This window comes from Schistocerca nitens, chromosome 5, assembly GCF_023898315.1.
Source record: "Schistocerca nitens isolate TAMUIC-IGC-003100 chromosome 5, iqSchNite1.1, whole genome shotgun sequence".
In the NCBI taxonomy this organism is placed as follows: Eukaryota; Metazoa; Arthropoda; class Insecta; order Orthoptera; family Acrididae; genus Schistocerca; species Schistocerca nitens.
The window spans coordinates 847,164,629-847,177,816 of NC_064618.1; the positions used below are offsets into that span (position 1 = coordinate 847,164,629).

Consider the following 13,188-nt stretch of genomic DNA (forward strand, 5'->3'; position numbering starts at 1 on the left):
GCTAACTGATCAGTCATTGTGTCATTGTATAACATTCGTAATGCCTAACGGTTGCATATGTAGCAGCAGTGCTGCAAGTCCTCATTAATACTTGTGAACTTATATATTTGCCATCCTTTCTGTGCTGGTACAGTCCACTTTTACCTGGTAACAGACTCAAGTAGCAATTTTTCAGTTAAATGGGTAGTTGTGGAGACTAACAAGTTGCATCTCTGAGCGTACGGAGACTAAGGGTTTGGAGATGATGTCATAGGATCCGTCGAGGATTTTCATCTATGGCAGCCTCACTTCCCTAGGTGGTCACCTCAATTAATTATCCTGAATTCAACAACTAGATGAGCAGTCGGTTCCTCTGTATGGTGACGGAGAGCAGCTACAGTGTCTTGGTGAGCAACGTCGTCCAGGATTCGTGTCACAGGTTGACTGTAATTGTCTGCAGTTGATTGGTGTGAGTAGGAATGTTGTCAAGTTCATGTCTTGCAATAGTCAAACACTCATCCTCTCTCTCTGCAGCAACATACAGTGTGTCCAGGGTGAAAACATATTGGAATGTTGTTTTTCATCCCCCAAATGTCTGTTTTTCTGTAGGTAATTGTAGTTGGCAGGGTACTTGGTTGTACTGGTGTTGATCTGATGCTGAGTTGTTGTTACGGTTGTGGCTTAAGTTTGAGTTGGCCAAGGCATTATTTGTGGCACAATCGACTAGTGGCAGATATTGGTGACAAAGATTAATACACCGCTTCTTCGACATTCTCTGTTACCTTCTGACATATGAGGTTTACATTCGTGACTGGTATCCCATGTGTACTCAGTCCGACATTTCTGGAAATGAAGTCCCACGCTTCTTGACAGAGCATAGGGGAACGATGCCAGAGCATAGGGGAACGATGTGGGAGACCCGCACCACTTTATTAGGTGAGGTCCTAATAGAGGTGGGTTGCCGTTGCCTTCCTCCAACCATAATGGGGATGAATGATGATGAAGATGACACAACAACACTCAGTCATCTCGAGGCAGGTGAAAATCCCTGACCCCACAGGGAATCGAACCTGGGACCCTGTGCTCGGGAAGCAAGAATGCTACCGCGAGACCACGAGCTGCGGACTCCGACATATCTAGCTGCCATAAATTACTGCCTGTCTCCTGTTACTGCCTGGCGTCTGGGATGGGTGAGTACACTGTGGTCTTCCACAACTCCCTTATGGACCACATTCTGCAGTCTGTCATAACTCTTTTGTCTGACACACGTCTGTTGCATTTCCTCAATTCCCTGTCGCCACTTGATGAATTCCAGTGCTTTTTCTACACCTTTTGCCAGAAGAGCTTAGTACATGTTTTCTGTGACTCCCTTCATCAGGTACGAGATTTTCTTGGCTGCTGTCATATTTGGATTTATCAAGTGGCATAGAGCGTAAACATTTTGTTTGTATGACTGACTCATTTCTCAGTGACAATGGCCCCTGTTCTTCAGTTGTTTTTCTGCTTAGTGGACTCCTCCAGTTCAGCTTGTAATTTGCTCTGACCATTTAGTGTCTCTTCGTTGTTCTTGAAATGCTGTTACGCTGTGCAGTCCAAGAAAAGTATACATTTCCCAAACATGTTGTGTCATCCTATGTGGCTCATTGCCTTCTACTTGCTTGATGGCTAGCTGACTTTCTTGAAATTTTCTCACTGATATAGTGCATGCAAATATTAGTATGCGTCGATCTCTTGTGAAATTCAGAGCTTTTGGCCAGTTTAATGGCACTTACATCGTTGACAAGAAGAACAGGAACACTCTCCAGAGGTGAAATTTATTCCAGAGCTTATATAGCCATATTCCTTCTCTTGCCTATTCACTGGCACCCAAATGTTCTGACTCGGTTGCTGACAGTGATAAGCACTGTTGCTGCATACTAACCCAGGTAACCACTCCTCCACAAATTCTTGCAATCACTCCGCTAACTGAGCTTCGAATTTCTGGATCACTGGCATGATTGGAATCAATATATACTCATGGCTAGCATCTTGCTTTATATGCAACTAGCTTAGCGCCCTCTGCTTCATTTGCAATTGCGTTGTAATTACATAAAAATAGTTTTATAAACATATATCAGGCCTACTGGAAAATTAATGTATTAATAAGCTGTTTCTTTTTCTTTGCAATTCTGACAAAGCCAAGTAGTTGTGGTGACTATTAAATAGCTTTCTTAGATTTAGTTTTCAGATTGCAACATTCTGTAAACTTTTCATGCTAATTAAGGCTTCTAAAGCATGGTCCTTTCCGAATGTACTTATGACCAAAAAGTGATTCTGGTAGTTGGAGTCCAAGGATTTTGTTAATCATGCCTTTTGCATTCTTTTGGTGAATTTCCATAGAAACTTTCATCACCTAACACATATTTCGTTGTATCTAACCGAGAAGTGAAATACTAATTTTCATGGCTGTAGCTTATATTGAAGGCATCATTTAGGATGGAATTTTTTGAAATTCCAGCCATAAGGGGGTGAAATAGGGTTAAAAATTACTTGAAAGTATGTCCCTCTTAGGGCACTTTTGAAGCGATATGTACGAAAATTGGTATTTGGTTTCTTGGTCAAAAGTAAAGAAATACATGTTTCAGCATTTTTGCAAATTTATAAATAAATTTTTGTAAAAGAACTACCAAATATTGTTAAAGCTGTATCTGTCAAAAATGGTATTTGACTTCTCGGTCAGAAATAACGCAAGCCCATGTTTCAGTACTTTTGGAAATTCAGCTTCTAAGGGAGAGAAATAGGTGATTAAATGTTTTATGAAAATTGTTTTATGCATGGGTGTAATTTTCATCAGCTGTAGTATTATTTTATCCGGATAAAATTCAGTCATCAGTTACAAAGAAATTTTATTATGCTTTATCAGTTTTTGTCACCTTCAGAAGGCTTCAAAATTAGGCATATTATAAATCTTTAGGTCTTGGTTATACATATTTGTGAAGTATGAAAAGTATATTACAGAAACTTACTTAGTATTGGTTTAGCAGATGTTAATATCTTCTTCATAGAAGCATAGTGCCATGGTATATCCAGAAATGTACATATTGTATGTGATTATTTTAATCACTGATTGACAAGTTACAGCAACTGAATCACATCTACGGTTATGCTGTGCTAGCAGCAAATGATGTATATAAAAGCATGTATAAAAATATAACCAAGATGTATAAAGAAATTATTAATACATTTGAAAAAAAAAAAGACACATAGTTCTAATATATGAAAGGAATGGGCACTTGCTCAACAAAGATGATGAGAATTCATGTAAGTCAACTTTTGCAGAACATCTCAAAACAGAGAAACACACACTTCTGCCCCATCCTTGCTTAACATGGAAATCTTACATATCGTTGACAATGGCTACGAAATGAACTTTTTAGAAGAATTTGAAATGTATAAACATTCTCACCTTATTCAAAAGATTTGTTGAATGATGAACTTGCATGAAAAAACACACACTATTTTGATTGCACATCATCTCTTATAAAAAGTGAAAATCATCCCAATCCTTTCATATGTTATGGCTATTTGTCATGTTTTTTAAATGTACTATATGTAACTTCTTTATGTACCATGGCTATATGTGTTTATGTGCTTGTACATATGTTCCTTGCTGCTAGCACAACAGATACATAGATGTGATTCAGTTACTGTAAATTGTCAATCAATGTTGAAAATAATCACATATCATATGTACATTTCTGAACATATCATGGCATATGCTTCTATGAGAGAGAATTTTGACACCTGCTAAGTAAGTTTATATAATATACTTTTTATACTTCACATAAATGTGTAGCCAATTTATAATATCCCTAATTTTGTTGGCTTCGGAAGGTGACAAATTAATTTGTCCTAACTGGTAAAGCATAATAAAATTTATTTGCAGCTAATGACTGAATTTTATGAAAATTTTTCATTATGAAAGCATTTCTAAAGCTAAATGTAATAAATTTTGAACTTGGCTTCTTGATTAGAAGTAAAAAATACGTGTTTCACTGTTGTTGGAAATTTAACTTCTGGGGGGATGGGAGGGGGGGGGGTGAAATAGGGGTTGAAAATCTTTTTGAAAATATGACCCTGTTAAGACAATTTTAAAACTAGGCCTATGTAAATTGGTGTTTGGTTTCTCAGTCAGAAATAAAAAAAAGTGTGTTTCAGCATTTTTGGAAATTCAGCCACTAAGGGGTAAAACAGTGGGTGAAAGTATTTCTGAAAATAAAGTATTATTATAGAACTACTAAAGAGTTTTTAAAGCTACATCTATGAAAATTAGTATTTGACTCCTTGGTTGGGGGAAAAAAAAAGTCTTTCAGTGGTTTTGAAAATTGAGCCCCTTAAGGAAGTGAAATAGGGGACGAAAAAGTTTGTGAAATTATTCATTATGAAAGCCTTTCCAAAGCTAAATCTTCAATAGTTTCGGTAATTTCCAAGAATGATTGCCTCTCGAAGTCGCGGGGTCCAAACGATACATAACGAAGGTGTGATCCTAAATCGATGGCGCGACTCTGGTTGCGGGCGCTATGATCAATTATTTGTGATCGTCATTTTTACCTGTTTTCATTCATTCCTTTACTTGCTCTAAGTTACACACCTCCATGAATTAATGGCAAAAAGGGAATTTTTCCCCTAGCATAGTCGTCTCCTTTGTAATTACAAGTATTTTTGTAATGCTCTTCTTTTGTTGTTGCTGTAGTGACCAGTGTAAACGTACTCATAATGCCCACCACCAGAGTTGCATGATAGATTCAGGATCGCACATTCGATATGTATCGTTTGGACCCCGCAACTTCGAGAGGCAATCATTCTTGGAAATTACCAAAATTTTTATTCGGCATCTCCCTTAGAAATTAAAAAATTCATTTTTTCACTGTTTTTGGAAATTCAATCCCCAACGGGGAAAGGAGGGGGGAGGGGGGGGGATTTTTAAGAAAATATTTTGTTATTATTTTAAAAAAAAATTCCATGAAAACTAGTACCTCACTTCTCAGATATAAAGAAATATGTGTTAGGGGAAGAAAGTTTCTGTGGAAATATCACTACAAGAATGCAAAAATCATTATTAACAAAATCCTTGGACCCCATCTACCAGAATCACTTTTTGGTCAGAAGTACATTCGGAAATGATCATTCTTTAGAAGCCTTAATTAGGATGAAAAGTTTATAAGATGTTGCAATTTCTAAACTAAATCAAAGAAAGCCATTTAACAGTCACCATGACAAATTGGCTTTGTCAGAATTGTTCATTAATACATTAATTTTTCATTACGACTATTATATGTTTATAAAATTATTTTTGATAGAACTTAATTTAGTTGTACTGTCTTTCTAGTGAGTACCTCGCAGGGTGATCTGCCATTCACATGACTTGTGCCATTTCTGGTTTACACATAATCAGCTGTGTTTAGTATTTCTGCCCACAAAACCATAGGCAGACCCTGAGCTAGCAACACGGTTCAGTGTTTGAGAGTGGTCTGATAAGTCTGGTAAAAAGGCAAGGAAAAAATGTTTGTTTCATAAACAGGTGATCTTACTTCGTGACATAGTCTCCTTTGAAGGATATACATTTGGTCTAGGGATCCTCCAGTTCTTTCATTCCATGAGAAAAATAAGTTCAGTTAAACTCTGCAAAATACTCATTAACTGCAGCTGTCACTTCCTTATTTGATGAAAATTTCTTCCCAGCAACTCAAAGTTTCAAGTTAGGGCACAGGAAGAAATCACTTGGGGATAAGTCTGGTGAACAGGGTGGATGAGGAACATTTTAAATCCCAATTCATATACTTTCACAATTGTTAACACTGATGTGTGGGATGGTGAATGATACTGGTAAAGAATGCTTGTTCGCATGGCAAACTTGGTCTTTTTTCAGCTAATGCAAGTTTCAAATGGTCAAACAATGAAGCTTAATAGGGTCAAGTTCTGCCTGTTTCCAGTTAATCTATGAATATTATTACTTCGGAATCCCAAAAAACCGTGGCCTTTACCTTATCAATTCACAAAATGGTCTTTGCCTTCTTCATTGTACTTTCATCAGCATTTATCAATTGTTTTGACTGCCATCTTGACTCTGGTGGGTAATGATGGATCAAGGTTTCATCAAAAGTCACAGATCGCTGCAAAAAGTCTCGAGGATTATGATTAAACATCACCAGACATTGTGTTAAAATACAGGGTGATTCAAAAAGAATACCACAACTTTAAAAATGTGTATTTAATGAAAGAAACATAATATAACCTTCTGTTATACATCATTACAAAGAGTATTTAAAAAGGTTTTTTTTCACTCAAAAACAAGTTCAGATATGTTCAATATGGCCCCCTCCAGACACTCGAGCAATATCAACCCGATACTCCAACTCGTTCCACACTCTCTGTAGCATATCAGGCGTAACAGTTTGGATAGCTGCTGTTATTTCTCGTTTCAAATCATCAATGGTGGCTGGGAGAGGTGGCCGAAACACCATATCCTTAACATACCCCCATAAGAAAAAATCGCAGGGGGTAAGATCAGGGCTTCTTGGAGGCCAGTGATGAAGTGCTCTGTCACGGGCTGCCTGGCGGCTTTTCCCTTTGCACAAACACCCATTCTCTGTAAACTGTTTATACCAACGTTTAATACACCACCTATCAGGAGGTTTAACACCATACTTCGTTCGAAATGCACGCTGAACAACTGTCGTCAATTCACTTCTGCCGTACTCAATAACACAAAAAGCTTTCTGTTGAGCGGTCGCCACCTTAGCATCAACTGACGCTGACGCCTAGTCAACAGCGCCTCAAGCGAACAAATGTACAACTAAATGAAACTTTATAGCTCCCTTAATTCGCCGACAGATAGTGCTTAGCTCTGCCTTTTGTCGTTGCAGAGTTTTAAATTCCTAAAGTTGTGGTATTCTTTTTGAATCACCCTGTATTGTGCAAGATGCACTTTTGGTTGACTGTGAGCAATCATGGCACCCACCTTGCACACAGCTTCTTCATAGCCAATTCTTCATGCAGGATGTTTTGCATTCGCTGCGTTGAGATGCCAGCAGTCTCAGCAATCTCACAATTTTTTTATTCAGCAGTCTTGTATTACCATATCATGGATCTTAGCAAGGGGTTTCTTTATGGGGACCTCAGTTAGACAACAAAAATGCACTTTGTCTTTGTTGCTTGTTCGACCATCTTCAAAGTCATTAATCCAAAAGTAAATGGTCTTCAACGATGGTGCAGAATCCATGTGAACTTCATCCTGTCTTGTTTTTATTTGTGGAGCAGTCCAACCTTTCAAATGAAAATGTTTAATAACAGCAAGAAGCTCTGTTTTCAATCATGTCAGTACACTGACCAATTCATATGGCTGTCAACCAATGAATTGTATACTATACTTAGTTGAAATTCATTATACAATCATCGGAATAATCAGGAGTAACAAAAATATTCCATTCTTTCATGGAAATTTACCACATTTGTCAAACCAACCTCTTAGTTCCACAACAGTTCTGTTGGTACACTTAGCACATCCATTCTGCTTTCTGGGGTGTAAGGATTTGTGATTATGAGTTGTATATGATTTAATTTCAGCAAATCTTTAGCTTCAGTAATATCAAATTCTTGTCTGCCATGACATTGAAATGCTTTTTATAGTTGACCACAAAAATTCTTCTCAGTACTTAATATTTCTGCAATATTCTCTACAGTATCAAACTTCTGCTTGAAAAAATATACCATGCATAATCTTGAAAAACTGTAAGTAGAGCAGAGAAGATATTGAGCTCCTCACAGCGATTTATGTTCCATGGGTCCATACAGATCAGCATGAATCATTTCTGTTTGTGTGGCACGCTGCTGTCATGACTGGAAACCCTCTTAACAAATGCCTCACAGAATTCGTTACCAAAGTTTTCAAATTCAGCACCACATTGCTTCAAGAATTATTGTACATGACCCAAGGGTTTATGCCAAATGTGCAGAGATTCCTTTGACACAAGATTTACCTTATGATTACAAAGATGAATATGTTTCGTCACTCAAATCAATATCTTCAGTAAGTTGCCACTACGTATGCCATACATTTGTTTCGGTACCTTTGTTTCAGAACTCGCACTTGACTCCCCATGAATAAAAGCCTAATCCCTTGTCCGTAGCAGGTGGAAAGAGATTTCTTCACCCTTCAGGAGTGTCCATATGCCATAAAATTCCATTCTACATCAACAAAAGCTTCTAAATAAGTAATCCTTTGTGGTAGTGTGTTCATAGTCGAATCATTGCCCGTGCGTATCTGATTGGTTTTGCAAACTCATTAAACAATGTGTACTACTTAATTCTCTTACCCATGCGATTCATTGGCCCACAATCAGCAGTCCATGAGTCCTTATCTAATTCTGTACTAAATACCTTACTAGTGGAAGAGCCTGGTCAGGAAGTTCATTTTTGTTTTGTTTGTGGTACTGCTGTTTGTTTGTGTCTGATGTTTGGGGGCACATTTTTTAATATGGCCAAATCCACCACATCCAAAACATTTCAGCTTCTTTTTCGTATTTATATGATGAATATTCCTGCCAGTGGTTCCATTGGCATTTTTTGTTTCTTTAGTGTTTGCAGAGCAGCTGAGTTGTTTCATTTCTCAGGCCTTGACACATCCATTAAATATTTTCATGTATGTTGATCTTCAGGTCTTGTCCACAACAACAGCTGTGGTCTTTCATAACTGTCAAGCTGTGTGTCAAATAGTAGTACCATTACTCATGGTTTGTCAGGTTTCATAATGAGTTGCTGCTTTTGAAGAACTAGGTTTCCAGAATGAGTGAGATGTGTCACCATGTCGTTGCCTGAAATCATGTGAAAATTTAAGATTTCTGACTGAACAGAATGTGCAGCTTGCTTTGTTTTATGTTCAAACACATCATGTAGCTTGTCTCACATATCTCGCATACTCTCACGTGCAACAATGCCTATCCACCATGACTTTTGCTTTGACAGCTCTGACAATGATCAGCTTTGTTTTTAGCACACCATTAAACAAATCTATTTGTGCTGATGTCACACCCACTGGCAAAGCCGCCGGTTTTTATATGTTGTCAATATACACTTTGTATACGCTGTGTGATACACATAATAAATTTCGTATTGCAAACTTCAATATGGTCCAATTTTCTTCCCCATACAGTTTCTCAATACCATGAAATTTCGCTACGACCCCATAAAACAGTGCTGATTTACAGCTGCAAAAAATCTATGTGAGAACATGCAGGAATTGTTCATGTATACACAGTACAAAATGCGCGCATCACACAAATGACATTAATACATGTCTGGTGTCACAAAATACAGAATTATAATACCCAATTTCTTTCTTGAACTGCGGACTGCATCCATAACCTATTGCAGAACCTTCAAGGATAAAGGGGCACAATATAAAGCACAAACACACAACACATGCTACAATAAGGCATATATATTTTAGGGCAGCAACAAAAGACAGAGATATGCTACACTGAATAGAACACTGTACATGAACATTTACTTCAACACATTGGGTGTATAGAGTATAACAGTCTGTTTTGTGTTAATTTCTTCTTCTGTAACTGTTTGGTGAAAAACTTCATAATTATAAATGAAAAGCACAAAATTGTGTATGTTTTTCAGTATTAATTTATTTAATTTACCAGTGTTTGGCTCATAAGACCATGCTTCAGACCGGACGATTTTGTGAAAATTTAGTTGATGGAAAATAAAGCTTGGTTTTTTTGTAATGTGCAATCAGGCTTTGGACATTGCAGTACACCACTAATAGTTCCCATGTGTACTGGGCAGTTTGCAGCAGGCAGTTTGAAGTGTTTGCCCTTTCCTATGGGGAAGGGCAGTGTGCTATGTCCCTGTCAAGTGTTACAGTCCTAGATGATCCACACTCACATGTCTGAGAAGGGTCTTAGCTATACTTATTGAAGGAGAGGAGAGTGTTAAGTTCTTGTTTTCTGAGATTACAGAGATGGTAGCACTTGACATTGATTTAGGTCTCATGTTTTATAAAAATGGATATGATTGAGTTTTCTGTTATCTGATGTGTATAATTTGTGGATTAAATTTTTGTTAAATTTTCTTCTTTTAGTGTAATTGACTTTGTGTATCAGATGCTCCTTCAGCTTAGAAAATAAGAAGTAAAGACCTACAATACAGTGCTATTTCCCTTTGTCCCTCTATTGCATTACATTAAACAGTTTCTTTTCCGCCTTATAACTGAGTTCTGAATAATTTTAATTCATATATAATTAAGAAGCTAACAGCAGGACTTTTGCCTTTGTTACTGGTAATGTAGTCCAAGATAACATGGAATTACTAATTTATTAGATTTCTTGCAATTTTTTTTTCATAGCAGTGTACCCTGATGAGCCAAAACATTATGACCACCTGCTCAATATCTGGTTTGCCCATCTTTGGAACAAAATACATAACTGATTCTGCATATCAGGGATCCGACAGTTTGTTGGTAGGTTTGTGGAGATGTGGCACAGGCATTAATTCCTATAAATAACAGGCCACTTATTTTCATATGTTGAGATGGCATCCGATAGTGATCCAGATGGGTTCCATAGGATTTATGTCAGATGAATTTGGTCACAGAGACATCAACATGGGTTCACTATAATGCTCCTCAAACCACGCTGTAGCGCGGTTCTGGCCCCAAGACACAGACAATTATTCTGTTGAAAGATGACATTGCCATTGGGGAAGACATCAAGCATGAAGCAGATGGTTCACAGCTGTCAGCAAGTCTTTGATTACTACCGCAGGTCCAATGCAAGCACAGGAGAATGGTTCCCATAGTGTAATACTGCTCCCACCAGCCTGTGTCCATGGCGCACTGCACGTTTCAAGCTGCTGTTCATCTCAATGACAGTGTTTGTGAAGACAACCTTGACCAAGTGCAGGAAAAATGATTTCTCCAAAGAGCCAACATGTTTCCATTGATCAAAGGTCGAATCTTGATGGTCCCATACACACTACAGTCATAATCGACAATGTTATTGGGTCAACATGTAAACTTGTAGGAGTAGTGCGCTGTGGAGCTCCATGTCCAACAATGTACAATGAATGGTGTGCTCCGAAACACTTGTGCATGCATCAGCATTGTGCTCTTTCAGCGGAGACGAATCCTAATTTACAGAGCAGACAAGCCTCTGAAGCCCACGTTCTGTGAAGTGTCGTGAACGTCTAACCATTTAGTGCTTAGCGGTAGTTTCACTATCCTTCTTCCTCTTCCCGTAGATGCTCACGTCAGTAGCACGTGAACATTCAACCAGTTTCGCTGCTTTCAAGATACTTGTTCACAGGCTCTGCGTAATAACAACCTGTCCTTTGTCAGAGTCACTTATTTCACTGGATTTCCCCATTTGCAGTCTGTTATCTTCACTACAGTGGTCACCTGTCTGTGTTTGCTCCGCTTACATACTTTTGTTACCACGCCACATGTCCACAGTGCCACCAGGCAGCATCCACCATCACACTGGGCAGTGCTAATTATGTTTTGGCTTATCAGTGTATGTGCTAGAAAATGGTGTGTTGTCATTAATTGATATGTGGACTGCAACACAGTGTCTTTATACAGGATTACATGTATCTTTTTTTTCTTTCTCCTCTTTCTTGCAGGGAGCTGCTGCCGCCACTGCAGGCTGGACGCCAGAAGCAGATGTTCTCACATCGAGTACTGTGCTTTCATCACCTCCAACAATCATGCCTGACTTGCACACAGAAATTGTTGTCAGCTCTCCACCTACTGTTGGCATGTGAGTTAGCTGAACTTTACCTTGGGCTTGTTTTCAAGTTCACATTATACAGTTGGGTTATACCTGTCTGCTTTTAGTAGTGAGCTGTGTTGTTGTTGTTGAAAGTGTCAAATATGAATTAATGATTCATTTGTTGTATTCAAAGCCCTTTGTATAGTTCTCCCCAGCAGTCTTTTTTCCCCCCTGTAATTTGTCCATAGAACCATTTTACAAATGGTTTATACAATTCAAAACCATACAGTATTATAGTTGATGTTTGAGAACAAAGTTACATAAACTGATCAAAATACAAATTTTCACACACAATGCATAACACATACAGTTGATAGGACTAAAATATGACATAGATTACACAAAATAATATGACTGGCAATACGGTATGGATTTATAGAGTTCATCTTTTATATTGCATAGGTTCTTTCCATCTCAATCTACATTAAATGCAGAGTATAAGTCTACCTAAAGTTATAGGGATTAATATTTAGGTTCTCCTTCTAAAGGTGTTACAAATGTTTGAGGTATAGCAGAACTTTTATTAAGTTTAATAATTCAGCTTCATATGACAAGTTGTCATATGGGAGCAGACAACATGCCATTAGAACTACTGATAGCCTTGCGAGAGCCATCCCTGACAAAACTCTACCATCTGGTGAGCAAGATGTATGAGACAGGCGAAATTCCCTCAGACTTCAAGAAGAATATAATAATTCCAATCCCAAAGAAAGCAGGTGTTGACAGTTGTGAAAATTACTGAACTATCAGCTTAATAAGTCACGAATGCAAAATACTGACATGAATTCTTTACAGATGAATGGAAAAACTGGTAGAAGCCGACCTTGGGGAAGATCAGTTTGGATTCCGTAGAAATGTTGGAACACGTGAGACAATACTGACCCTATGGCTTATCTTAGAAGAAAGATTAAGGAAAGGCAAACCTATGTTTCTAGCATTTGTATACTTGAGAAAGCTTTTGACAATGCTGACTGGAATACCCTCTTTCAAATTCTGAAGGGGTCAAATACAGTGAGCAAAAGGCTATTAACACTTTGTACAGAAATCAGATGGCAGTTATAAGAGTTGTGGGACATGAAAGGGAAGCAGTGGTTGGGAAGGGAGTGAGACAGGGTTGTAGCCTCTCCCCGATGTTATTCAATCTGTATATTGAGCAAGCAGTAAAGGAAAAAAAAAAGAAAAATTCAGAGTAGGAATTAAAATCCATGGAAAAGAAATAAAAACTTAGCGGTTCGCCAATGACATTGTAATTCTGTCAGAGACAGCAAAGGGTCTTCAAGAGCAGTTGAATGGAATGGATAGTGTCTTGAAAGGAGGAAATAAGATGAACATCAACAAAAGCAAATCGAGGATAATGGACGGTAATCGAATTAAATTGGGTGATGCTGCG

The 13,188-nt window shown here is 38.0% G+C and overlaps 1 protein-coding gene across 1 annotated transcript in view; it reads left to right on the plus strand.

Annotated features, from left to right (window-relative positions):
• The window catches only part of LOC126260880 (E3 ubiquitin-protein ligase arkadia-C-like), a 314,762-nt gene that overhangs the window by 241,204 nt on the left and 60,370 nt on the right, over positions 1 to 13,188 (plus strand). The window contains exon 8 of the mRNA XM_049958323.1: positions 11,650 to 11,786. Coding sequence (XP_049814280.1) covers positions 11,650 to 11,786 — 137 coding nt within the window. The remainder of the gene's footprint in view (positions 1 to 11,649; positions 11,787 to 13,188) is intronic.